Source organism: Myotis yumanensis, unplaced genomic scaffold (assembly GCF_028538775.1).
Source record: "Myotis yumanensis isolate MYYU_CA2020_CCGP unplaced genomic scaffold, mMyoYum1.0.hap1 SCAF_2, whole genome shotgun sequence".
In the NCBI taxonomy this organism is placed as follows: domain Eukaryota; kingdom Metazoa; phylum Chordata; class Mammalia; order Chiroptera; family Vespertilionidae; genus Myotis; species Myotis yumanensis.
In genome coordinates, this window is record NW_027223753.1 from 18,174,761 (window position 1) to 18,201,074 (window position 26,314).

The 26,314-nt window shown below is 39.8% G+C and overlaps 1 protein-coding gene across 1 annotated transcript; it reads left to right on the forward strand.

The window, feature by feature from the left end:
• On the forward strand, positions 1-25,982 carry YTHDF2 (YTH N6-methyladenosine RNA binding protein F2). Its single transcript, XM_070404529.1, has 5 exons — positions 1-218; positions 719-743; positions 1,335-1,414; positions 5,110-6,696; positions 25,137-25,982. Exons 1-5 carry the CDS (start codon positions 192-194, stop codon positions 25,158-25,160), a joined length of 1,743 nt encoding a protein of 580 aa, XP_070260630.1. The 5' UTR covers positions 1-191; the 3' UTR covers positions 25,161-25,982.
• The last annotated feature ends 332 nt before the right edge of the window (positions 25,983-26,314 follow it).

Below are 26,314 nucleotides of genomic sequence, written 5' to 3' on the forward strand. Positions count from 1 at the left end.
GCTAGAGCGTCGCGGAGTCGGAGCCGGAGCCGGAGCCGCGCGCTGTGTCTCCGCTGCGTCCGCCGAGGCCCAGAGTGTCAGGGACAAAAGCCGCCGCCGCGCCGCTTGCTCCCGCCGCTGGGGCTCATCCGCCGCCGCCGACGCGCTGAGGAGAGCCCGCCGCCGCCGCCACCCGCGAGGATCCGAGAGCCATGTCGGCCAGCAGCCTCCTGGAGCAGGTACAGGCCCGGCCCGCATGCCTCGGCCATTGTGTGAGGCGGGAGGGAGCCCGACCAGGCCCGGGCCCTTCGCCCCCGGTCGGGCCGAGCCGAGGCGGCGCCTCTCGCGGGCCGGGTTTCGGGCCTCTCAGGCCGGCCGCGCCCTGCGCCTCGCCCTCAGCCCGCTCTTCCCGCTTCTCCCCGGTCCTCGGTGCCCAACGCCCGCGCCGCCTTTCCTCCTCAGCGGGCCTCGTCTTCCTTCCTCGTTCCCTTCCCCTTCCCTGAAGCCCGGGCCCCGTCGCGTCGCGGCTGGCGCGTCCCCCGCTTTTTCTCGGCGGCCTCGCCGGCCTAGCGCTTTCCCCCGCCTCCCGTCCTCAAGCCTCCCCCTCCGCCACCATTCCTGACGCCTACCCCGAGGCCTGCTCCTTCCTGCCTTTCTCCGGCCCGGCTTTAATTTGTCTTCTCTCTTCCATTTCTCCCTCGGATACCTTGCTGCTCGGCGACGTTTCCTTCGCCCGCAGAGACCAAAAGGTCAAGGAAACAAAGGTGAGCCCGGCCCCGCCGGTGGCCCGGAGAGGGGGACGCGGGGTAGTGGGGGCGGGGTCCCCGGGAAGCGCCCCGGGGCCGGGATCCTTCGGAAGCCCCGGGGTTCGCAGGTGCCTCGCTCACACGGAAGGGTTTGACCCTTTCGGCGTGTTCTTTCCGCGGGCGAACAGCTCTCCAGCGAACAAGGAGTCATTCACTGAGGGTGGGGGTGGGGGTGGATGCGGTTGTGCAATGTCTCAGGTCCCTGGTTTCCTGTAGGTCTTAGAAGGCCTTTGTGTTTCGTCCTCGTGGATCACACTCTGGAAGTGCCCGCATGTGACCCAAGTGGAGCGGGTGGGGGGAAGCGGGAGGGCACGGGGAGCGAGAGGAGCCAATAAAAGGACCTTTTTTAGATCCACTTGCTTGGGGTGGAGGGAGACATTTTTATTGACGGAATGCTGCTCAGCATGCACTCCCATCCTTAGCGTTTTGAAATGCAAACGTAATTTCTCTGTTTTAGTGAGGTTTTTCTCTGGCTAGGATATAGTTGGTGACTTTGGGAGGGAGGCTTGTATGACCGGAACGTTCTTAATTTCAATTTTTTTCCTCCAGTACAAAATGGATCTGTACATCAAAAGGATGGATTAAATGATGACGATTTTGAACCTTACTTGAGTCCCCAGGCAAGGCCCGTGAGTAATTAACCATTTACATGCCTGATCAAAGGGTGTATTAATTCTTTCTTTTCCCTATCGATGAGTCTCACTTTCGGGGTGACTGTCTTCCTACTAGTCAATGTGTTAAAAAAAGTTGTTACAAATGTTATAGATCCCTAGGATTTCCATCTCTCTTGTCAGCAAACATATTGTATTCTGAGACTAGTTCTGATGCACTTTACAGCGTACTAACAGTAACACCTGTTTGAGTAGTTCTTGCTCCTTACCAAGAATAAACAATGTAAAACTTAATCCTTTCTAGTGTTAAATATTCTGAGTTTTCACCCCAAACCCTTTTTCTTTTCTGGAAATTGGATTCATATGTGATGGGAAAAACTAGTAAAAAAAAATCAATCACCTGAAATTTATTCAACGCTGCAGAACTGGGTATTCTCCTCTGCTCACTAGTTAGTGGGATCTTAGATTAGAACTATTTTGCGTTAGGTTCTCATTTTTCGAGTTGAGCTGTATCTATAGGTATAGAGAACAACTTTGGATTCTCATATAGGGAGCTTTAGGATTTATGAAATTGAGTTTAAAAAAGGTAAAATGCTGTGTAGCACAAATTAAGATAAAAAATTGAGGTTTTTGTAATTTAACCTATCTTCTAATGTGAAGATTAGTTGCATACTTCTTTGGTGTGGCAGCTCTTTTGTATAAATATCTTTGTCCCAAAGACATAGTTACAAAGTTGTAGCAAGTATAGCTTCCAGATTAATAAACCAAAAGGCAATTACTCATCCAAAATGCCCAAAAAAAGAAAAAGCTTATAGGATATTTATATAAATTCTGAACAGATGCTGTGTGATAGATGTAATAGCCTAGAACCGTGGTTGGTAAACTGTGGCTCGCGCCCCTTGAGTGTGGCTCTTCCTAAGCCTTAGGAGTACACTAATTAAGTTAACAATGTACCTACCTATATAGTTTAAGTTTAAAAAATTTGGCTCTCAAAAGAAATTTCAATCGTTGTACTGTTGATATTTGGCTCTGTTGACTAATGAGTTTGCTGACCACTGGTCTAGAATAACTTGGCATATTAGCGTATGTCCATATTTGGACCTAATTCTTACATAAAACTTTTTAGATTCCTTATGTAAAATTTTCTGCATTGAATATATAGAACTCACTTAAACAAGTGATTGGAAAAAAGTTTTTGCAGAAGATAACCAGTTAATCAGGAAAAGTAGGGAAGGAAGTAGAGGAATGAACTATTAATAGATTCTTGCTATTGAAGTAGTTTGCTTACGTAATTATAACAGGGAGAGTGGGAGCATTTAGAAATATAATTCTAGGTAGTTCTTGTGAAACATTGTGTAATTCAGATTTTTGAGTTCAGTGGCATGTGAGAACCTGCTACTTCAGTTGTAGGCATTTAGCTATATAATAGCATAACCAGTGATAGTCAATTTGTTTTTTTTCTTTCTCAAGTAAGCTAACTTAAATGTCTTTATGTAAAAAAAATATTGGGGAGAAGGGGAGAATCATAATGTCAACAATAAAAAAGAAACTTAAAAAAAAAACTTAAAAAATATGTTGTGAGGAAATAGAAATCTTGGTTGAGTAGATCTGAGAGTCTGTCCATTGTAGTTTACTTTCAAAAGTAATTCATCTACTTTTTTAAACAATTTTTCATCACCTTATGTTGGAATAATCCTTCAGGCTTAATCCAGACACTATAGACTGAATTTTTAATACAATATGGATTTGCTAAAGTATTAACACTATCTTTGAGAAATACTTAATTTTAAGAGAAGTCTATGTGCGGAAAGGCAGCTTGATTTTTATTTTATTTGATTTTTTAGGGAAAATTGAAATTGGCAGAAAACACATTTTATCTAACCACATTACTGGAAATGTTTCATCTTCAAGAGATGTGTTTTAGTGGCTAGGGAGTAGTACTCTTACCTTTGGTAATATAAACTTAAGGCTTAAGATAGTGGTAGTCATCCACATCTCTTAAGAATAAACTCCATATTTTTGATTAGTTAATGGATTCTTATATACCAGAGTTATTTGAGTTGAGCAGTATATCTATAGAGACCAATTTTATGTATCTCTAGCTTAAAAACTCTCATTTAAGGGACTATTCTGTGAGCTATAGAATTTATAAAAAAGGGAAAATATGTTCAGCACAAACTAAAATGAAATCAAGAATGATTGAGGTTTTTGCAGTGTAATCTTATGTGAAGACTAGTTGCATATAAGTTTATATTTCTGGTTATTATTTAGGATAATTCCTTTTTTTAAAGATAATGGACTGTATGGTATCTTTAGAATTATTCTCCTGTTTTTATATGTTTTTTAAAATTGACTTTTAGAGCGAGAGGAGGGGAGAGAGAGATAAAAACATTGGTGGGAGAGAAACGTCATTGATCATCTGCCTCCTGCACACCTCCTTCTGGGGATGGAGCCCACAACTGGGCATGTCCCTGATCGGGAATCGAACCATGATCTCCTGGTTCATAGTTTGATGCTGAACCACTGAGCCACACAGACTGAGATACACTCCTCTATTTTTAATGGAAAAGTTGGGTGTGCATTTTAGATTATAGCAATTCATTTTATAGGAGAAGCAGAACAGGTAGCAACATTTTTTCTAGTTTTTTCTCTGGAAGCTACTGTACATTTCCTTTCCAGGTTATAATTAAATAGTGACATCTGTTGATGTTCCCAGATGGTTTGCCAAGAGACTACCACAGTAAATTAGATGTAGTGAACCTTGTTTTTTAAAAACACACACAAACTTATTTGATACATACCAAAATGTCTTTAAATTGTGTATTCTTTTTATACTTTGATAATTGAAAATAGCCTGGCTGGTGTACCTCAGTGGTTGAGCATTGACCTATGAACCAGTTCACAGTTTGATTCCTGGTTAGGGCATTTGCCCAGGTTGCGGGTTGCAGGCTTGATCCCCAGTAGAGAGTGTGGAAGAGGCAGCCGATTGATGATTCTCTCTCATCATTGATGTTTCTATCTCTCCCTCTCCCTTCCTCTTTGAAATCAATAGAATTATATTTTAAAAAAGGAAATAAGTTCATGCACCAATATTTTAACAGAATACAGTGCAGGATTTATGAATGTAAAAATCATACCATAGCCCTAACTGGTTTGGCTCAGTGGATAGAGCGTCAGCCTGCGGACTGAAAGGTCCCAGGTTCGATTCCGGTCAAGGGCATGTACCTTGGTTGCGGGCACATCCCCAGTAGGAGGTGTGCAGGAGGCAGCTGATCAATGTTTCTCTCTCATCGATATTTCTAACTCTCTATCCCTCTCCCTTCCTCTCTGTAAAAAATCAATAAAATATATTTTTAAAAAAATCATACCATAAAAATGTTTACTAATAAGATTTAAGAAGTTTCTTGACACAGACACTATTGCTCTTTAAATATAGTTGCAGAACCTTGCTTTTTGGTTTATGGCTGAGGGATGGCTACACAGATTTTTGGGAGAGAACTTTAAATTTCCAATTCTTTTTGTCTTATTTTACCTATTATAGTATGGTTTTAATAGTTTAATAGTTGTTGAGATGTGACCATCTGAGATGGTCACTCTCCTTTTTTATGGTAATGGATGAAATAGTTGAATTATATGAATAATTGGGGAAGGAAATGTCTTGATTGTTTATTTTTGTGTTTAGTTTAGTTGTGTGTGTTTTTTTTCTTCCACAGAATAACGCATATACTGCCATGTCAGATTCCTACCTACCCAGTTACTACAGTCCCTCCATTGGCTTCTCCTATTCTTTGGGTGAAGCTGCTTGGTCTACTGGGGGTGACACAGCCATGCCCTATCTAACTTCTTATGGACAGCTGAGCAACGGAGAGCCTCACTTCCTACCAGATGCAATGTTTGGACAACCAGGAGCCCTTGGTAGCACTCCATTTCTTGGTCAGCATGGTTTTAATTTCTTTCCCAGTGGTATTGACTTCTCAGCTTGGGGAAATAACAGTTCTCAGGGACAGTCTACTCAGAGCTCTGGATATAGTAGCAATTATGCTTATGCACCTAGCTCCTTAGGTGGAGCCATGATTGATGGACAGTCCGCTTTTGCCAGTGAGACCCTCAATAAAGCTCCTGGCATGAATACTATAGACCAAGGGATGGCAGCACTGAAGTTGAGTAGCACAGAAGTTGCAAGCAATGTTCCAAAAGTTGTAGGCTCTGCTGTTGGTAGTGGGTCCATTACTAGTAACATTGTGGCTTCTAATAGTTTGCCTCCAGCTACCATTGCTCCTCCAAAACCAGCATCTTGGGCTGATATTGCTAGCAAGCCTGCTAAACAGCAACCTAAGTTGAAGACGAAGAATGGCATTGCAGGGTCAAGTCTTCCACCACCCCCAATAAAGCATAACATGGATATTGGAACTTGGGATAACAAGGGTCCTGTGGCAAAAGCCCCCTCACAGGCTTTGGTTCAGAATATAGGTCAGCAGCCAACCCAGGGGTCTCCTCAGCCTGTCGGTCAACAGGCTAACAATAGCCCACCAGTGGCTCAAGCATCAGTAGGGCAACAGACACAGCCATTGCCCCCACCTCCACCACAGTCTGCCCAGCTCTCAGTCCAACAACAGGCAGCTCAGCCAACCCGCTGGGTAGCACCTCGGAACCGTGGCAGTGGGTTTGGTCATAATGGAGTGGATGGTAATGGAGTAGGACAGTCTCAGGCTGGATCTGGATCTACTCCTTCAGAACCTCACCCAGTGTTGGAGAAGCTACGGTCCATTAATAATTATAACCCTAAGGATTTTGACTGGAATCTGAAACATGGCCGGGTTTTCATCATTAAGAGCTACTCTGAGGACGATATCCACCGTTCCATTAAGTATAATATCTGGTGCAGCACAGAGCATGGTAACAAGAGACTGGATGCTGCTTATCGCTCCATGAACGGGAAAGGCCCCGTTTACTTACTTTTCAGTGTCAACGGCAGTGGACACTTCTGTGGCGTTGCAGAAATGAAATCTGCTGTGGACTATAACACATGTGCAGGTGTGTGGTCCCAGGACAAATGGAAGGGTCGTTTTGATGTCAGGTGGATTTTTGTGAAGGACGTTCCCAATAGCCAGCTGCGACACATTCGCCTAGAGAACAACGAGAATAAACCAGTGACCAACTCCAGGGACACTCAGGAAGTGCCTCTGGAAAAGGCTAAGCAGGTGTTGAAAATCATAGCCAGCTACAAGCACACCACTTCGATTTTTGATGACTTCTCACACTATGAGAAACGCCAAGAGGAAGAAGAAAGTGTTAAAAAGGTAATCTGCTTATAATTCTTAAGACTTTTAGGGAAGGGGAGAAGGAACTAGAAAGAACAGGAGAGGTATTATACTGAATAATAAAAGCTTTAATAAAAGCTCTGGAAATAACACAAGTATCACATAACAGTTCAGTCCTTTATGGGAGTATAATTGGGTTTTAACTACTTAAACCTTAGTGTGAAGGAATGTGGGAATATTAATGGAGGACAGAACTGTGCTTAAGGGAAAACAATGTATAGAAAATGAATTTACATGATGTAGAAAGAGGTGAAGAATGAGCCTGAAAGTAATGCAAAGGGAATGATTGTGATAAAACTATGAAAATTAAAGTTGGAAAAGATTGAGGCTGTAATAAGGCAGAGAAAAAAGTTACAAATTCTGTTGTAATAAACTTTTGGCTTTAATGGGTACTGTGGTTTTCCCCAAGAGTTGGTGTCTCACCAAACTTTGCCATCATTTTTCAGCCTGCCTTCTGACAACTGGCAATGTTAAGTGGATGTTTTTAAAAAATAATATAATATATTTTTATTCATTTAAGAGAGGAAGGGAGAGGGAGAGAGAGATAGAAACATCAATGATGAGAGAGAATCATTGATTGGCTGCCACCTGCCCGCCCCACACTGGGGATGAAGCCCACAACCTGGGCATGTGCCTTGACCTGGAATTGAACTGTGACCTCTCGGTTCATAGGTCGATGCTCAACCACTGAACCATGCTGGCCAGGCCGTTAAGTGGATGTTTTTAAGAACTTACTTTCTTGCTGCTATCCTTGGTGTCCTGCTTACTTTTTTTCAAAACCTTTTTTCCATTGGAAAAGTTAAACATGTATTACATAAAACTTGGATAATCACAAAAGGCTGACCTCTTGCTCCTAACATTTTATTGTATTCCTAAAGAGTCGCTTTCTCTTGTTTCCTTTGTAACAAGTGAGAATCTTGTTTAGAGTGATGGAGAATAGATACAAATTAAAGAGTTGGTAATGCTGCTTGGTCCTTGTGTACTGAGTGAATGTAAACGTCAGGATCATAAAAGAATGTTAAAATACTGGTTGGGGTATGTCATAGATTATATAGGACTTAGACATATAACATGTAGGAAGTAGGTAGAAAGATTATGGGCAAGGAGGAAATTTAAAAAAAAGATTAAATGAATAATTGAGAGAATCCCGAGTAGTTAGCCTTAAATGTAAAATAACCCCCGGGATGGGGGTGGGAGGAGGTAGAAGAGGGTATAAGAATATATTTTATTGATTTTCTACAGAGAGAAAGGGAGAGAGACAGAGTCAGAAACATCGATGAGAGAGAGACACCAATCAGCTGCCTCCTGCACATCTCCCACTGGGGATGTGCCCGCAACCCAGGTACATGCCCTTGACTGGAATCGAACCTGGGACCTTTCAGTCCACAGGCTGACGCTCTATCCACTGAGCCAAACCGGTTTCGGCTAAACTTTTAATCAAGTATGTATTTGTATTAAATTCACTTGAGTGGTTTAGTGCATAATTGAACTTCATAAGTAGGTGTAAGATTCATATTTTGAAATTGACCAGTCTTATGATGTTTTAATAGTGAATATAATAATATTTAGGGTCTTTATGAAGTTAACTAATGGATCTTTTTAAAAACCGTTCCATAAAGGCCTTGGAGTATTTTAATTGTTCTCAGGTTGGGGAACAAACCACCAGAAAAAAAAAAATAAAGCTTTGATTATATGTGTCAGATTACTTTTTAGTTTACCTTCTGTAAGAGCTTTATTGGGCTTTCAGGAAGGTCCGTTACCATTTCAGTCAGTATTACCTTACTCCTCTGTTGCCCACTGTTATCCTTAACATCCTTACATAAGTGACTGTAAACTATTGTTTTAGTCTCTACTAGGCTTCCAAAACAAAACAAGTTTGATGAGAATGGGACTGACAGCTTATTGGGGCAGTAGATAGCCTTCTTAGGTTTGGTGTTTGTGTGTGTGCCTTTGTATTATTTACAAGATTGCAAAAAATCTTCATACCAAATGGGCATGGTAATTCAGTATGTAGGGAAATGCTTAACCTTCATCCTGAAAATGATGTCACAGCTGTTCCAAAGTTTTGAGATTGGGCATGTATCTTGGCAGAGCACACTGAAGCAAAATTATAGCCATTTTTGCCTAGCAGTATTACTGAGTTGTTCTGTCACATGATATAATTCAGTATCATAGAAGCTTCAAGCATTAGAGCTCTCTGGCTTGAAAATTCTGACATGTGGTCTGCTTTGTTGTATACTATAGATACAGTTTGTAACCTGTGTTTGCTTAGAACCTTCCCCTAATTGTTACATATTCTGTGACATCACTTTTGATGGACTTCATAGTATTCTATCTTACAATTTATTAGTTCTTAATTGTTGAGCATGTCAGCTCTTTAATAATTTGTTCCATCTAAAATAAAATGTTCACTGCAGTGAACATTAATATAAATATTGATTCACATCTATCCTTGAGTGTTACTACTGGGTCAAAGGATATATGCTTTTTGAAGATCTTGGTTGTGCTAATATATTGCCATATGGGCCTTTTTCATTCTGAAAAAAATTTTAAGAGAATTAATGTAAGCTGTTAGAAGAAGACTACAGTGTGTTAATAACTCCCTTTGTCTCAACTTTGGAATAGTCTGGCATTATTTGGAATAGTCCTGCATTAGTGATAATTTTTTTTTATAAACCTCATAATGGTTGTTTTAGTTTTTGTCTTATATTTGTAGTCTTTAAGTAAAAATAAGAATAGTAGAGGGGACTAGGAACTGCATAATTTTCTTAAAGCCTAGCCCAATGTTATATTCAATCAGGCATGGGTAAATAATTTTTTTTTTTTTTAATAACTGGAAAGCTAATGGGAAATTGGGGAGAAAGACAGATCTAAAGAAGATGTGGTTATGGTGATAACAGCTTAAGATGTGTATTTAAAAAAAAATTCTTTGCTACTAGGCGAGATTAAGAGGATTTCTTAAAATCCTCTAAAATTTCCCAAGTGGAAGACCTAAAGATATGGTGATTTGGAGTGTGTTTGGATATACTTAAAATTTATTATGCTGTTTAAGAATTGAGATGAAGCTTTTTATTTTTTATTTTTTTGAACAACTTTACTGTGTACTAGACCGGGGTTTCTCTAGTAACTACGAGAGAGCCTTACATTAGTGGCACCAGTAACAGTATAAAACAGAAAGTGTTTTCTCAAGGTATGTACAGGGTGCCAATTTGGAAGCTTGAAGATTGCCAAACCCAGCCTGGGGTGTGGGTGGATTGGTCATAGAAAAATCCTGGAAGAAGTGATCTCTTAGCTGAACCTTGAAGATGTATAGAAGATAGGTGTTTGGGAAGAGTGGTTCATAAACAGCCTAAATCTGTGACACTGTATAGCTATAACTTGAACAAGAAAGGTCTAATTGGTATTTGTGGAACATGTTTCCCAAGAGTGAAGTTTGAAGATTAGATTGGTAGAAGGGAATTGAATGAAGTGTATATGTACTTAATTTGATACAGAAGAAATCTAAGATAGGTCAAGTACAAAGTTGGCTTGAAAAAGTATTGAGAGTTTAAAAGAATTAGGAGTAAAGTCTAATTTGAATCAGTATAAAGCAGCTCTTTGATGTGATCTTTCCATGGAAAGTGATGGGAAGCTTGTTTGGAAGTTAAGGTGTACCAGTATGTGGTAACAATAGTTATCATTACTGAATACATATATCTCACTTCTTCCCACAATATGTTTCATATATGTTATCCTATTTCTTATCATACTAGTCCCTTAGTGTTTGGCGGAATGTTTAGCTTAGAAGAGATCATTTTGAAGGGGAACATAATAGCTGTTAAAAAATGCTTTTAAAGCTCTTCTGGTGGGTTTATTCTCTATGCCAAAGATAGCACTAGAACCAGTGGATAGAAGTTAAAGGGAGAACTTTCTAAAAATGAAGGATTTCAAGAAGAAACTGAAAGATCTTTTATTATGTACTAGAGGCGCAGTGCACGAGAATTCGTGCACTTGGCGGGGGTAGGGGTGTCCCTCCGCACGGCCTGCACCCTCTCACAGTCCAGGACTCCTTGGGGGATGTCCACATGCCAGCTTAGGCCCGCTCCCGGGGGGGGGGGATCGGGCCTAAGCTGGCAGTCTGACATCCCTCTGGCAGCCCGGGAGCCCTTGGGGGATGTCCGGCTGATGGCAGCGGGCCTAAGCCATCAGTCGGACATCCTTAGTGCTGCTAGTGTTGCCCAGGAGGTGAGAGAGGCTTGGCTTGTAGCTCAGCAGAGCTCCCCCTTTGGGAGCACACTGACCACCAGGGGGCAGCTCTTACATTGAGCGTTTGCTCCCCTGGTGGTTAGTGCGTGTCATAGCAACCTGTTGTTCTGCTATTAGGGTCAATTTGCATATTACCATTTTATTATATAGGATAGGATGTTATAGGGAAGATTAATACATGGGATAATGTAGATCAGAGAAACCAGGGACAAAGAGGGTCAGCTGGCCCCAGATAACATTTGAGGTCATAGAAGAGGAATTGAAGCTATAAATAGGTCTCTTTTGAAAGTTGTTGTTTCTATTCTATAATTTCTGATCCAAATACTTATTACATATAAAAAATAAGGACTTGAGGCTAGAGAGAAAGGAAGGAGAGAGAGCAACATCGATTTGTTGTTCCACTTATTTATACATACATTGGTTGATTCTTTTTTTTTTTTTTTAAATATATTTTATTGATTTTTTACAGAGAGGAAGGGAGAGAGATAGAGAGCTAGAAACATCGATGAGAGAGAAACATCGATCAGCTGCCTCCTGCACATCTCCTACTGGGGATATGCCCGCAACCCAGGTACATGCCCTTGACCGGAATCGAACCCGGGACCCCTCAGTCCGCAGGCCGACGCTCTATCCACTGAGCCAAACCGGTTTCGGCCATTGGTTGATTCTTATATGTGCCCTGACTGGGGATTAAACTCCCAAGTTGAAGTATCGGGATGACACTCTAACCCAGCGGTTCTCAACCTGTGGGTCGCGACCCCTTTGGGGGTCGAACGACCCTTTCACAGGGGTCACCTAAGACCATTGGAAAACACACATATAATTACATATTGTTTTTGTGATTAATCACTATGCTTTAATTATGTTCAATTTGTAACAATGAAATTGGGGGTCACCACAACATGAGGAACTGTATTAAAGGGTCATGGCATTAGGAAGGTTGAGAACCATTGCTCTAACCAACAGAGCTACCTGGCCAGGGCTTCCCCTGCCAATTCTCACCTGAGGATATTTCCTCCATTGCTCTTAAGAGAGAGAGAGAGAGAGAGAGAAACATTGATATGAGAGAGACACATCAACTGGCTGCCCCCTCCCCGAAACATCTCACCAAGGGTGGGGAGCAAACCCACAACCCAGGCACATGTTCCTGACTGGGCATCGAACCCACAAATCCTCGCTGTGTGGACCAACACTCCAAGCATTGAGCAACACTGGTCAGGGCAGGGTTTTTATTTTTCTTACAGCCATTTTTCCCTTTCCTAACCCTTTAATTTGGGCATTTGCCCCCTGTTGAGAAACATTTGAAGTAATCACATTGGTTCCATTTTTAAACTTAGAAAAATTTTAAAAATAGCCAAGTTTTAGTGATACAAAAGTCAGAGGAAGAAAACAATTATATTGTTTAGACAATTATATTGTTTTCTTAAGTCCATAGGAAATAAATAACCATGGGTATTGTTTCTTCCCATTTAGCATTTCTCTTCTCTGCTGCTGTTTTAAATTATCTCTTCAAAACTAGTTGTCATCCTTTTTAAAAGGGGATGACAAACTGAACTTTTGTAAAATTCTAAGGCTGTCTATCTCTACTTCTGTCTCGCAGAATTTACTTGTTTCTCTACCAAAAGGGTTGAGGAAATTCTATTTGTATTACTCATCACTTCTCTTGCTTTTCGGCGGATAAAATGCCTTCCTGCAGCCTCCTTAAAGGAGGTCTAGAAAATAGGTGATACTGAATTTGTATCTCTTTGAACCATGCCCTTTATTTGTATCCATCTTTCTTTTTTTTAAAAAAATATTTTTTTATTGATTTCAGAGAGGAAGGGAGAGGGAGAAAGAAATAGAAACATCAATGATGAAAGAAAATCACTGATAGGCTGCCTCCTGCACACCCTCTACTGGGGATTGTGCCCTTGACTGGAATTGAACCCGGGACCCTTCAGTCCGCAGGCCGACACTCTATCCACTGAGCCAAACCAGCTAGGGCTGTATCAGTCTTTAAATAAATGTTTTTGTTAATTGCTGACTTAGAACAGATAAACAAGGTACCATCTTTGCCTTAGGGCCAGACAGCATTATTAGGACAAAGGAATGAATAAAATATGGGGTAAGAACTGTAATAGAGGAATGAAGAAATGTGGTTTTCTGGAGAACAGTGATCAATTTGGGAAAATTAAGAAAGGCTTCATGGAGGAAATGATATTTGAACCATGTCAAATAGAATGAGTACTCACTCAGAGGATAGCACAGTGCTTGTCACTTGTAAGTGCTTGGAACATAGTACACATAAAAGTTTAGCTATCACATCTAATATATCATTTTCATATTTCAGATGGGGAAGCAGACTCAGAGTTACTTACACAGGGTCTCATAGCTAATATGTGGTGGTGTTGGTATTTCAGTGGAAGTCCAATGATGTGTTGGAGCTGGCTAATTGTGGGCCAACTGTTTAGCTTTTAAGAATTTTAGCAAGCTGGTTGTTAAACACGGTTATTATGAAAGAAATTACATAAACTTAAAATTAAGTACATTGTGCTAAATAAAAGGTGTTATATTAAATTACAATATAAATTATTATTTGTAATATAAATTACCGTTAGACTACAGAAAGGAAAATGTAATTATTACCATTAACCTATAATAGATATTCAAACTCGTTACTTTGGGTTAATTTACATCTATTGCATCAATATATAAAACTGCTATTGTAGCCCGGTGTGGGTGTGGCTCAATGGTTGACCATCAACCTATGAACCAGGAGGTCACGGGTTCGATTCCCTGTCAGGGCACATGCCTGGGTTGCCAGCTTAATCCTCAGTGTGGGGCGTGCAGGAGGCAGCCGATCAATGATTGTCTCTCATCATTGATGTTTCTGTCTCTCCCTCTCCCTTCCTCTATAAAAATCAATAAAAACATTTAAACCCCCCCCCCCATTGTACATCTTTCCTCAACCCCACATTTAATGATACCATATTGATATTTGAAATCAGCCATGTTGTTTACACCATGGAAATTGGTAAATGTTATATACAAACCAGTACTTGATTTTTATTGATTGTTTAGACTTAATGTGGTGGGGAAAATATTACTGTAGATTGAACTTCAGTGTGTCATGTCTGTAGCATGTTGCTGCCATTTCCTGTGGACCAAATTCTTCTAGTTACAACAACTAACTCAATAAATAATGCCCTAATGGTTTTCATCCCTTCCTGAATGAACAATTCCTCATTGAACTAATTTTAGTCCAGTTAGCCATCGGGAGAAGATACCTAGTTATGAGATGATATCATAAATGAAACAGTATAGGACAGTATATTAAAGTGGTAATTTTACATTATGAGACCCAAGTGCAGAGGAAAAGAATCGCAAGACCAATTAGGGTGGAATCAAGGCATTTTTATGGAAGACTGGGTTTGAGTTATGTCTGGAAGGATGGATAGGAAAAGATAGTGGAAAGATGAAGGAAGAAAATGGCTAACTCTCAAGTTTGAACTATTGGATATGGAGGGGAAAGGGAAGAGGCAGGTAGTTACTCTTCTAACTCATTTGCACTTACTGCTGTTGGAATATGTGGTGGTTCTTCTGAGGTAATTAGTATTCTTTTACATATGTCAGTTAAACATTTGGCCATATCTCTTGTGTAACCATGAAGCCATTTAGAAACGGTAGACTTAAAACGTAAGCTTTTGGCTTCATGTGAACTTTTTTGGTAATCTGTGTGGATAGCATATAGAACTTTTAAAAGTGTTTTTACATGTAAAAAAACTTGTGCTCTGCAAATTTTATATTTCCAAATTTTTGTCTTTGCATTTGTTTTTCATAGTAAAATACAGTCAACCCCCAAACATCTCCCATCTAGAACAATTCTGTTTCTGACCAAGTTCACAAAAAAAATGTCTCGGTTGTGGAACCAAACTTCTTCTTTCACCCTGACAACCCCTTCATGCTGATATCTTAGCATGACAAAAAGCATCTCTCAGGCAACAAAGGAGAGAATGCTTTTATTGTTGGTGAAATCATGATTAGCATAATTTTAAGACATAAAGAGACCATCAAGAGTGCTAATGTTGCTAAGGGTGTGAAAGAAATAATGAACAATTGGAAAGGTAGAAAAACTGTTGATTTGGATTAACGAAAAGCAGTTAGCCAGTGACAGCCATTTTGGAGGCAGTGATATATGAACAAGCAAAGATGCTGCATTCTGACCAGAAAGACACCCCTGGAATGAGTGCTGAAAGTGATTTTGATAAATTTAAGAAAAGTTTTTTGTTTTTTTTTAAATAGATTACTACAGGCCCTGCACCCTCTCGCAATCCGGGACCCCTCGGGAGATGTCCGACTGATGGTTTAGGGATGGAGCCTAAACCGGTAGTTGGACATCCCTCTAGCAATCTGGGACCACTGGCTCCTAACTGCTCACCTGCCTGCCTGCCTGATCGCCCCTAACCACTCTGCATGCCTGCCTGATCGCCCCTATCTGTTCACCTGCCTGCCTGATCGCCCCTGCCTCTGCCTGCCTGCCTGCCTGCCTCATTGCCCCTAACCACTTAGCCTATCTGCCTGATTACCCTAACCATTCTGCCTGCCTGCCTGATTGCCCCTAACCATCTCTGCCTTGGCCCCTGTGGCTTTGTCCGGAAGGTCGTTCGGCTGTCCGGTCTAATTAGCATATTATGCTTTTATTATTATAGATACTAGGTATGCACTGTATTTAAGAAAGGTTAAAACAGGAAATCATTTGGAGGTCTGGAATGGGTTAATTCAATTTATATTATTTTTTATAAAATATATATATATTATTGATTTCAGAGAGGAAGGGAGAGGGAGAGATAGAAACATCAGTGATGAGAGAGAATCATTGATTGGCTGCCTCCTGCACGCCCCCTACTGAGGATCGAGCCTGCAACCCGGGCATGTGCCCTTGACTGGAACTGAACCCTGGGACCCTTCAGTCTACGGGCTGACGCTCTATCCACAGAGCCAAACCAGCTAGGGCTCAATTTACATTATTTATAATGGGGTAAAATGATTCAGTTTTTGAACAGATCACTTCTTGAACAGCTTTCCGGACAAAATTAAGTTTGAGGTTCCTGCCGAAACCGGTTTGGCTCAGTGGATAGAGCGTCGGCCTGCGGACTGAAAGGTCCCAGGTTCGATTCCGGTCAAGGGCATGTGCCTGGGTTGCGGACGCATCCCCAGTGGGAGATGTGCAGGAGGCAGCTGATCGATGTTTCTCTCTCATCGATGTTTCTTACTCTCTATCCCTCTCCCTTCCTCTCTGTAAAAAATCAATAAAATATATTAAAAAAAAAAAAAAAAGTTTGAGGTTCCACTGTATAACCAACGTACAAAAAGTGTAGAAAATGAAAAAAAATCAGTCATAATTTTTCTCATTTTGGCATTTTTCTTTCTCTTCTTTACCTACACAAGTGGTTTATACAGTTATAATCATATTAGTGTTTTATCCTGCTTTTCCCCCTTATTCAGGTATTTACCCATATTTAGCCATTATTTTGGACATCTGTATGTTAGGCAATTTTCATATCTTTAATCCCTTATCATAATCCTGTCGAATAGTTAAGATTATCTTCATTTTACAGGTAGGGAATTGAGGAATAAGGAATATGGGATGAACAGTAGGTTAGGGTTATTGAAAGAAGAATATAATATAAAGGAAAGTTATTAAAAAAGAAATAACTTTCTCAAGATACATAGGTTATAGAAGAGCTGGAATTTGTTTTGACCCAGAAGTCTTTTTTGTTCTTGTACCTTGCTGCATCTTTACATTTATTATTTAAGATAGTTAACAATGTTCTGTTACTGACTGATGCCAGTAGCCAGGCACCTCTTTGTGGATGTATCAGAAGAGCGTAATTAATTGAGCACTTGGGTTTAAACATCCCTCATCATGAACATCAAAATGGAGTGAGTTGGATCTACTCTACCTAACCTAGTGAAAGTTGCTGTTAAGGCAGCAGAAATAAGGAGAAACAAATGGTTCTGGATAATGTTATAAAAGTGAGTGGGGCAGGCCAACGTGTCTCAGTGGTTGAGCATCGACCTATGAACCAAGAAGTCATGGTTTAATACCCAATCAGAGCACATGCCCAGGTTGCAGGTTCGATCTCCAGTGTGGGAGGTGTAGGAGGCAGCTGATCAATGATTCTTTCTCATCGGTGTTTGTATCTCCCTTTCCCTCTCTGAAATCAATAATATATATATGTGTATATATATGTATATGTATATATATGTGTGTGTGTATATATATATATATATATATATATACACACACACACATATATATGTTAAAATGGAGTGGAAAGGATTTAGTCTATCCCACTCTCATTTTGTACACAAATTGCAAGATTACCTTACTTTAATGGCAGTGCTAGAAGTAAAACCCAGACAAGTTCTTGGGTAATTCAGTCATTTATGACAGGTTACTTTACTTGTAGTCCATAAGCCTGCAATGTGATGGGGAGGGGAGCAGGGTGGAGTGCTTCAAAAAAAATGTTAACTATTTAAAATAAACTTTGAGTCATCTGGAAAATATTTATAAAAATACTGATAACTAGTCTCTGCCCCCAAACTTACTAAGCTAGACATTTTATTTAGTAAGCTCCCTAGGTATTTCTTAGATGATTAGAAATGACTGAGGAGGAGTTAACTCTGTACAAGTTACCATCTGGGAACACTTACGTTGCAGGTTCTTGTCTTCCCTCAGCTATTGAATGAGTCTCTTTGGAGCTGAGGCCTTGGAATCTGAATTCTATCCGGTCTGTAGGTGATTCTCTTGTATTTAAAGTTTGAGTACTCCAGGATTATGTATCTTAGTCAAGTTTTGTGTAACATCCACCGCTCAATCCTCATGTTTATTTTCTTCCAAGTTTGATTTCTAAAGTTTTCTTAGTACTATTGTCCTGTCCTGGCTAGTCTCAAGACTTCATCTTGAGAAAATTTAGAATTCACATGTGTCTGATAAGCCTGGCTGTACCTTTCAATACTTTAAAGCTAAAAGAATCTTTTGAGTAGCTTTTCATCAACTGTCAGTATTACAAGCCTCTGGTGAATTGCCTATACTTTTTGTCCATTAAAAGGTGACAGTCACCCTAGCTGGTTTGGCTCAGTGGATAGATCATTGGCTTGAGGACTGAAGGGTCCCAGGTTCAATTCCAGTCAAGGGCACATGCCCAGGTTGTGGGCTCAATCCCCAGTGTAGGGGATGTGCAGGAGGCAGCCGATCAATAATTCTCATCATCGATGTTTCTCTCTCACTCTCTCTCCCTTCCTCTCTGAAATTAAAAAAAAAAAAAAGGTGCAGTGTCTTTGGTTTACTATCCTACACATGTAGCTTCATGTTATAATCTCTTAGAGGCATTATGGCTACTTCTAAGAGGCTTTAATGTTTGTTTGTGTTACATATATTTTTATTGACTTTAGAGATGAAAGGAGAGAGAGAGATAGAAACATCAATGATGAGAATCATTGGTCGGCTGCCTCTTGCGCGCCCCCTACTGGGGATCGAGCCCGAAACCCCGGCACATGCCCTAACCGGGAATCAGATCAGCAACCTCTGGGTTCATAGGTTGATGCTCAGCCACTGTACCACACTGACCGGGCGAGGGTTAAATGTTTTAAGTTTTACATTTAGTGTTCCTTCTATTGTGTCTTCCTTTTTGCGGGGACATTAAGTTTTTAGAGTTAGATAATTTTAAGCTATGTGATTTAGGGGCCACTAGCCATCCTGAAATTGTCCAAACTAAGATTTAAAAAACAACAACATATTTTTATTGATTTCATAGAGGAAGGGAGAGGGAGAGAGAGATAGAAACATCAATGATGAGACAGAATCATCCATCGGCTGCCTCCTGCATGCCCCCCACTAGGGATCAAGCCCACAACCCAGGCATGTGCCCTTGACCAGAATCGAACCCAGGACTCTTCTGTCCTCAGGCCGACGACACTATCCACTGAGCCAAACCGGCTAGGGCCAAACTAAGATTTTTTAAAGTAGTCAGTTTTTTGGGGGTGTGGGAAGGGATTCTATTAAGTATATTACATTGATGGACCTTTAAAAAAAAGTTTAGGTAGACCCTGGCTCAGTACCTCTCTTGGTTAGAGTGTTGTCTGGATGTGCCAAGGCTACGGATTTGATTCCTGGTCAGGGCACATACAAGAAACAACCAATGAACGCATGTAACAGCAAATCGACGTCTCTCCCCTCCTCCCCCCCTTCTCTAAAATCAAATCTTTGGGGAAAAAAGTTTAGGTACTACACCTATCATATGTATAGTAGTGGAAAGACTAGGGGCTCTAGAAGAAGACCATATCTGCCACTGTCACTGATTTGAGCAAGTAAGTTTCTCAGCCTTAGTATCTTTTTATTTTAAAAATTTTAAAAATATTTTTATTGATTTCAGAGAGGGAGAGAGGGATGGAAACACCAGTGATGACAGAGAATCATCAATTGGCTACTTCCTGTGCGCACCCTCTGCCTGGGCTATAGTGGTTTAATTGGTGCTAAAGTTTACTGAAATTTTCAAGGTAGTATGATATAAATGCTTAAGTATCTTTTATAATTTCCGAGAAGATGGATGTTATCTTTATTATTTCTAAATATATGAGCTTATTTTTGTGTGTGTATACATCAAAACTGTACAGTAGTCCCCACTTGTCTGTGATTTTACTTTCCACAGTTTCAGTTAGCTGCAATCAGCTACAGTCCAAAAATGTTAAATGGAAAATTCCAGAAATAAAAATTCATAAGTTTCAAATTTCATGCCACTCTTCTGAGTGGTGTGATGAAATCTCATGCTGCCCCACTCCATCCTGGAGGACATATGAATCATCCCTTTGTCCAGCCTATCCATGCTGTGTATGCTAATACCCCAGTACACACACGTTAGCCACTTAGTACTGTTGCAGCACCGATGGACCTAGAGGTTATTATGCTAAGTGAAATAAGTCAGAGAAAGGCAAATACCATAATGATTTCCCTTATATGTGAATTCTAAAGAATAAAATAAAAACAAAATTGAAACACTCAGACACAGAGAACAGACTGATGATTGTCAGAGGGGAGGGGGGTGGGGGGATTGGGTGTAAAGGGGTTAAGTACAAATTGGTAGTTACAAAATAGTCACAGGGGATATAAAGTACAGTGTATAATTATATATGGTGCCAAGTGGGTACTGGAAATATCTGGGGAACAATTAGTAAAGTATATAATTATATAACTAATATGCCATACATCTGAAACTAATCTCTCTATATAATCTCTCTATATAAAAGGCTAATATGCAAAGTGTTCCCTTGGGAGTTCGACCAGGAGATTGGGAGTTTGCTCGCTCTCTATGACGTGTGCTGACCACCAGGGGGCAGCGTGGAACATGGCAGGCGACCAGCGGCGGCAGCGGGTTACTGAGGGAGTGAGGGAAGGAGGATGCAGGGAGGCAGGGAACCTGATTGGTCCTGATCGCTGGACAGGCCTAGGGACCCTACTCGTGCACGAATTTTGTGCACTGGGCCTCTAGTATAAAATAATATTGAAAGTTAACTGTAATTTAAAAATTAAAAAAAAAAAAAGATCAGCTGTTGTGGTATCACAGCACCTGTGTTCAAGTTACCCTTACTTAATAGTGGCTCAAGCTCGGCAGGCATGGCTCAGTGGTTGAGCATTGACCTAGGAACCAGGAGGTCACAGTTTAATTCCCTGTCAGGGTGCACATGCTCAGGTTTCTGGCTCGATCCTCAGTGTGGGGCCTGTGGGAGGCAGCCAATCAGTGATTCTGTCTCATCGTTGATGTTTGTATCTCTCTCCCTCTCCCTTCCTCTCTGAAATGAATAAAAATATATTAAGAAAAAAGTAGTGGCCAAAAGTGCAAGAACAGTGATGGTGGCAATTTGGATATGTCAAAGAGAAATGGTAAAGTGCTTCCTTTGAGTGAAAGCTACCTATGTATAGGAAAGTACATAGTATATATAGGATTTGAAGAGCAATTTAGTCAGTCTGCTTAATTGTACCAGTGTGATGCTTACTTGGTATTGGGCAGGAGATTAAGGCAGCTAATGCCATTTGTATGTAATTTGCATAATTTAAAATAGACCTAACATAACAGGTTTACATTAGGGCACAGGTTATACTTGCCTTCTTGGTATCATTGTATAGTTAAGGTTCGGGTGTAGTTAGTTTTATGTTACGTTTGAGGCAAAATTGAGCACAGGTAGTTGTGGACTTGGTAGCACATGAAAAGGGACAAATTTTTTAAAAAATGAGTTGACATAGTATGTGCAATTACACAATGTTATTTTGAATTTCTTCTGATTATATTCTGAATGGCTGTTAATTAAGCATGCTGGTGAACTTATATAGAAACATGTTTCTTTATGGATTTGGCAAAGTCTAGGTTTTCTTTTTTTTATTTTTATTTTTTATTTTATTGATTTTTTACAGAGAAGAAGGGAGAGGGATAGAGAGCTAGAAACATCGATGAGAGAGATCGATCAGCTGCCTCCTGCACACCCTCCCACTGGAGATATGCCCGCAACCAGGGTACATGCCCTTGACCGGAATTGAACCCAGGACCCTTGAGTCCGCAGACCGACGCTCTATCCGCTGAGCCAAACCGGTTCGGCGGTTTTCTTTTTTATCAGTATAATTTGGGGCATATAAGTTTATTTGTATTCCTGGGGTTATATTACATTGAAATAAGATAATAGGCAAAATATTTTTCCAGTTTTATTGAGATACAGTTGACATACATAATAACATTGTATTAATTTAAGGTATATAACATAATGATTTGATATGTACACAGAGAGAAATGATTACCACAGTTTTTAGTTAATATCCATCACTTAACAAAGTTACAATTTTTGTGTATGTGATGAGAACTAGAATTTTATTTAGAAGTTGATTGTAACTTATTATCCATTGCTAAACTCATAAATAGTTTGTGAGTGAGGTTAATTGAAGACCTGTTCTTTGCTTTCTGGGAGCTTTTGATTGAGTTGGGGCTAATTTTACATTTAATTTTCAATTGTGGATACAGATTTGGAAGGACATTGAAAGCTGCAAGGGCTAAGGAAATCTCAAAGAAGGGAAGAGATTTTGAACTGTATCTTGAAGGACAGAAGGCTAGACATTCTTGGCTTGAAGAGTAATAAAAGCATAGGAATGAGATTTAATCAAGAAGAGTCCAGATTTCCTGAAGTCAAAGGTAGATCTTGATCATTAATAGAAGAGAAGTTAGATAAATGGTGTCCATCCAAATTTAAAAAACAATATCCCAGATCTTTGGTGAGTTTATCCCTGAAATCCAGAGATGTGAAGTGGGACATCACAAAAAGATAACTGCTCTTTCTGAATACATAATTTTACCATATTTATATTCATGGAGCAGTTTAGTTTTAGGGTAGTCAATTCATCACAAAGCCTCAGTTACTTTTGTTGACTTTAACATAAATATTTGTAACAGCATGGTGTAGAGAAAGAGCCATATAGCCCTAGGTTTGAATCTTGGTTCTTAACTGTTTGAGATTTTATATCGAGAAAACATACGATTCGTTTGAGTCCCAGGGGGTATTGAAAAAACACTGTCGAAGAATCCCAAACAGCGCAACCGCGCTTTTTCTAAATGAGTACGAAAAGACCCAAACAGCATGATAGCGCTTGTTTTATTTTATGTCGAGAAATACCAAGCAGCGCGATCGTAAGCTTGGGACTCAAACGGTTAAGTAACTTCAGTTAAGCATCTTTTTGAGCTTTCCTTTTCGTATATCTAAAGTAGGAATAATACAGTCTTTGTGGGTGGTTACGAAGATCATTATTATGTACAGTTCCTGGAGCATGGAAGTCCATAAATACTAGTTGCTATTCTTTTTAGTAGGGATCATATTTAACTTAAGAACTGTAGTTACCATAGTGTAAATGGGAGCAAGTGACTCTACTCAAGTTAGATTGATGAATAAAGTGTAAGTTCAGGCCTGTGCTCCTAACCAGTTAAGGCTTTTGCTTTTAAAAGACACGTGGATTGAGTCATATTTTAAAATTTTTCAATAAATGAGTAGTGTGTGACATGGAAAGCTGTTTAGAATAGATTTATGAGAGGCTTATGATTCTTAATAAATGAGCATTTAGATTTATTTCAGGAAAAACTTCGGTATTACAATCAGTAGTCAAAATCCATCTCTAAGTGGATTTTAAACTCTAGGGCAGCGGTTCTCAACCTGTGGGTCGCGACCCCTTTGGCGGTCGAACGACCCTTTCACAGGGGTCGCCTAAGACCATCCTGCATATCAGATATTTACATTTCAATTCATAATAGTAGCAACATTATAGTTATGAAGTAGCAACGAAAATAATTTTATGATTAGGTCACAACATGAGGAACTATATTTAAAGGGCCAGAAAGCTGAGAACCACTGCTTTAGGACAAGCATGTCAAACTCAAGGCCCATAAGCCGCATGCAGCCCACAATGAATATATTTTGGCGACCCAGCCAATTTAAGAAATGTTTTAATAAAAATTTCGTGACTTAATTTTTACAAGATCCTGTTATACATAATTATTAATAATGAACTACAGCATTTGCTAATGACTGATTAATGTAATCGTGTTGCATTCATTTCCCTTACGACACTGAAGCGCAGGCGCACCATTTCTCTCCACTAATACCAGCAGTGAATATTTTAGCAGCTGATAGCCACATCATTAGTCTTGTACTGACTGGTTTGGTGTGCGCAACAGGAAATATTTCGATTTCAGAGAAGAAAATTAGGTTTATTTGCATTACGCTTATTAATTTGTGCAGTTATTCAGTGTCTGGTAAGTCAGTGTTCAAGAAAAAATAGTAATTTTTATTAAAATGTTCTATTATTTTATATTAACGATTACTCATTTCAGCCCTTTGTGTTCAGCATGTCTCTATCGAAATAAACCCACGTTTCTATGAAAATTGAAGCTTTTGTTTTTTTGCGGCCCACATAAACTTAAACCTTGTTTATTTGGCCCGTGTTAGCCTTTGAGTTTGACATGCTTGCTCTAGGGGAAGAGGATAATTTTCTTGCCTGCTGTGGTCTAAAAGCTTTCTATATGTTAGCTCGTTATCTCCCACAGCTCTGTGAGAGATACATATCCTCATTTTACAAAAAAGGAAATTGAGGCTTATATCTAAAACTCTGGAACTAAAATGGGATGACTAATACGTCTAGTTTTCTTTTTTTTTAGGATCATATATATTTTTTAGTATAATATATTTTTATTGATATGAGAAAGAAAAGGAGTGGGAGAGAGAGAGAGAGAGAGAGAGAGAGAGAGAAACATCAATGATGAGAGAGAATCACTGATCACTTCCCTCCTGCACGCCCCACACTGGGGATTGAGCCTGCAACCTGGGCATGTGCCTTGACTGGGAATCGAACCTTGATCTTCTGGTTCATAGGTTCATGCTCAACCACTGAGACACACTGGCCAGTATACTATATTTTAATCAATCGTGTAAGAAATGTTATTTATTTATTTTTAACCTTTTTTTTGGTTGTCATTCTTAATCCTTACCTGAGGGTATTTTTCCATTGATTTTTTAAAGAGAGTAGAGGGCGGGGGAGAGAGAGAGAGAGAGAGAGAGAGATAGATTGGTTGCCTCCTGTATGCACAGGGACTGGGTCAGGGATCAAGCCTGCAACTGAGGTAGTGCCCTTGACCGGAATCGAACCCAGTACTCTTCAGTTTGTGCGCCGATGCTCCATTCACTAAGCCAAACTGGCTAGGGCATCATGTAAGAAATTTCAGAGTGAAATAAAAATTTGTATTAATTGGAATGCTTGAATGTTACTACTTTGGTTTAAAATATAAGAAGTAAAAGTCGGTTTTTCTTGCTCTGGCCGGTGTGGTTCAGTGGTCCAGCATACCGATTGCCATTTACGTACCTGGGTTGGAGGAGGCAACCAATCAATGTGTCTGTCTCTCCCTCCACCCCCTCTCCCTCCCTTCCACTCTAAATCAATGGAAAAAAATATCCTTGGGTCAGAATGAACAAATGACCGTTTTTATTGGTGGGGAATATTCTATCTAACACAAATAACTAAATTTGTATTGAGTTATTCTGTGAAGTTTAATTCTTAAGCATATCAGATGAGTTTTAACTAACCATTTCAAATTTGTTTTAACCTCTAGGAACGTCAAGGCCGTGGAAAATAAAAGGCAGTTCTGCACAAACCACAGCAACGGTTTCATCTGCATATCCCTAAGAGGAAAAAAATGACCTTCAAGAAAATTAGGACTTTTTTCTTAATTTCATTGACTTCAGAGACGATTACAGAATTGCAGTTTAAGTTTGGAATTTCACAAAAGACATAGGACTTAACTGGAAAGAGGAAAAAAAAGAAAAAGAAAAAACCTAAAAAAATCCCTCTAGGTAGTGTAGGTGAAAAATGTCCCTTTTATTTTGGTTTTGGTTGTGATTTCAGAGCATACTGCTTTTTTTCTTTGTCTTTTTACTATGTTTTCGGATTTTAAAGTCCGTAAGTGCATACAGTTTTCTCTAATTTTTAAACCCTTTCCTCCCCCCCATTTTGACATTTGCACTTGGAGAACATCTGAGTTTTGAAGGTATGGGCCTGCCTCCACCCCAGAAAGGGGGAATTTGGTTTTTCCCTTCCGAACTGGAAGAACATTTTTATGAAGAATTTTTGTGTTGGAGAATTTAACTGTTACCCAAGGTTGTGTCTTTAAGGGTGGTTCATTTTCTCTGACCCTTTGTTACTCAAAGTAAAGTACTAGGATTCCTAAGAAATGTTCTGTTCTTGTACATTTTACTGATTGAGTCAGGATTAATTTTATTTCACAGCTAAGAACAGTGGTAAAAACTTGTTTACAGAAATGCATTTTGGAAGAGAAAAATATTGTAAAACGTGTAGTGAATGTTTCTTCAGTTTCTTGTTCATCCAATGAGGAAAGGGCATTGCCTTTCTTTTTACCATTAATCACTTCTCAATAAACGTGAGATCCTGTTGAGCATCACTTTTAGTACCATTTATTAGTATTATTTGAGTCTGATATATTTTATGAAAGATTTGGAGTGTAAGGAGGTTGAAGAAATGAGACATCAACTATTTTAAGAAAATTTGCTGAGGTAAAATAATTCAGGTTTGCTTTTGTACCCAGGGCTAGATAACAATGACATCTGCAAAGCAAGGTGGGCCAGAATTTATAAAGATTTATTTCTGGATACTTCCCAGAGAAGGCAGAACCACTGCTAAGTCATTCAACAAATATTTGATTGTGAGTGCTTCGTAGATGCCAGTCACTGTGCTTTACCTGTAGAAACCTGAAAGAGCCCAGTATCAAGGATG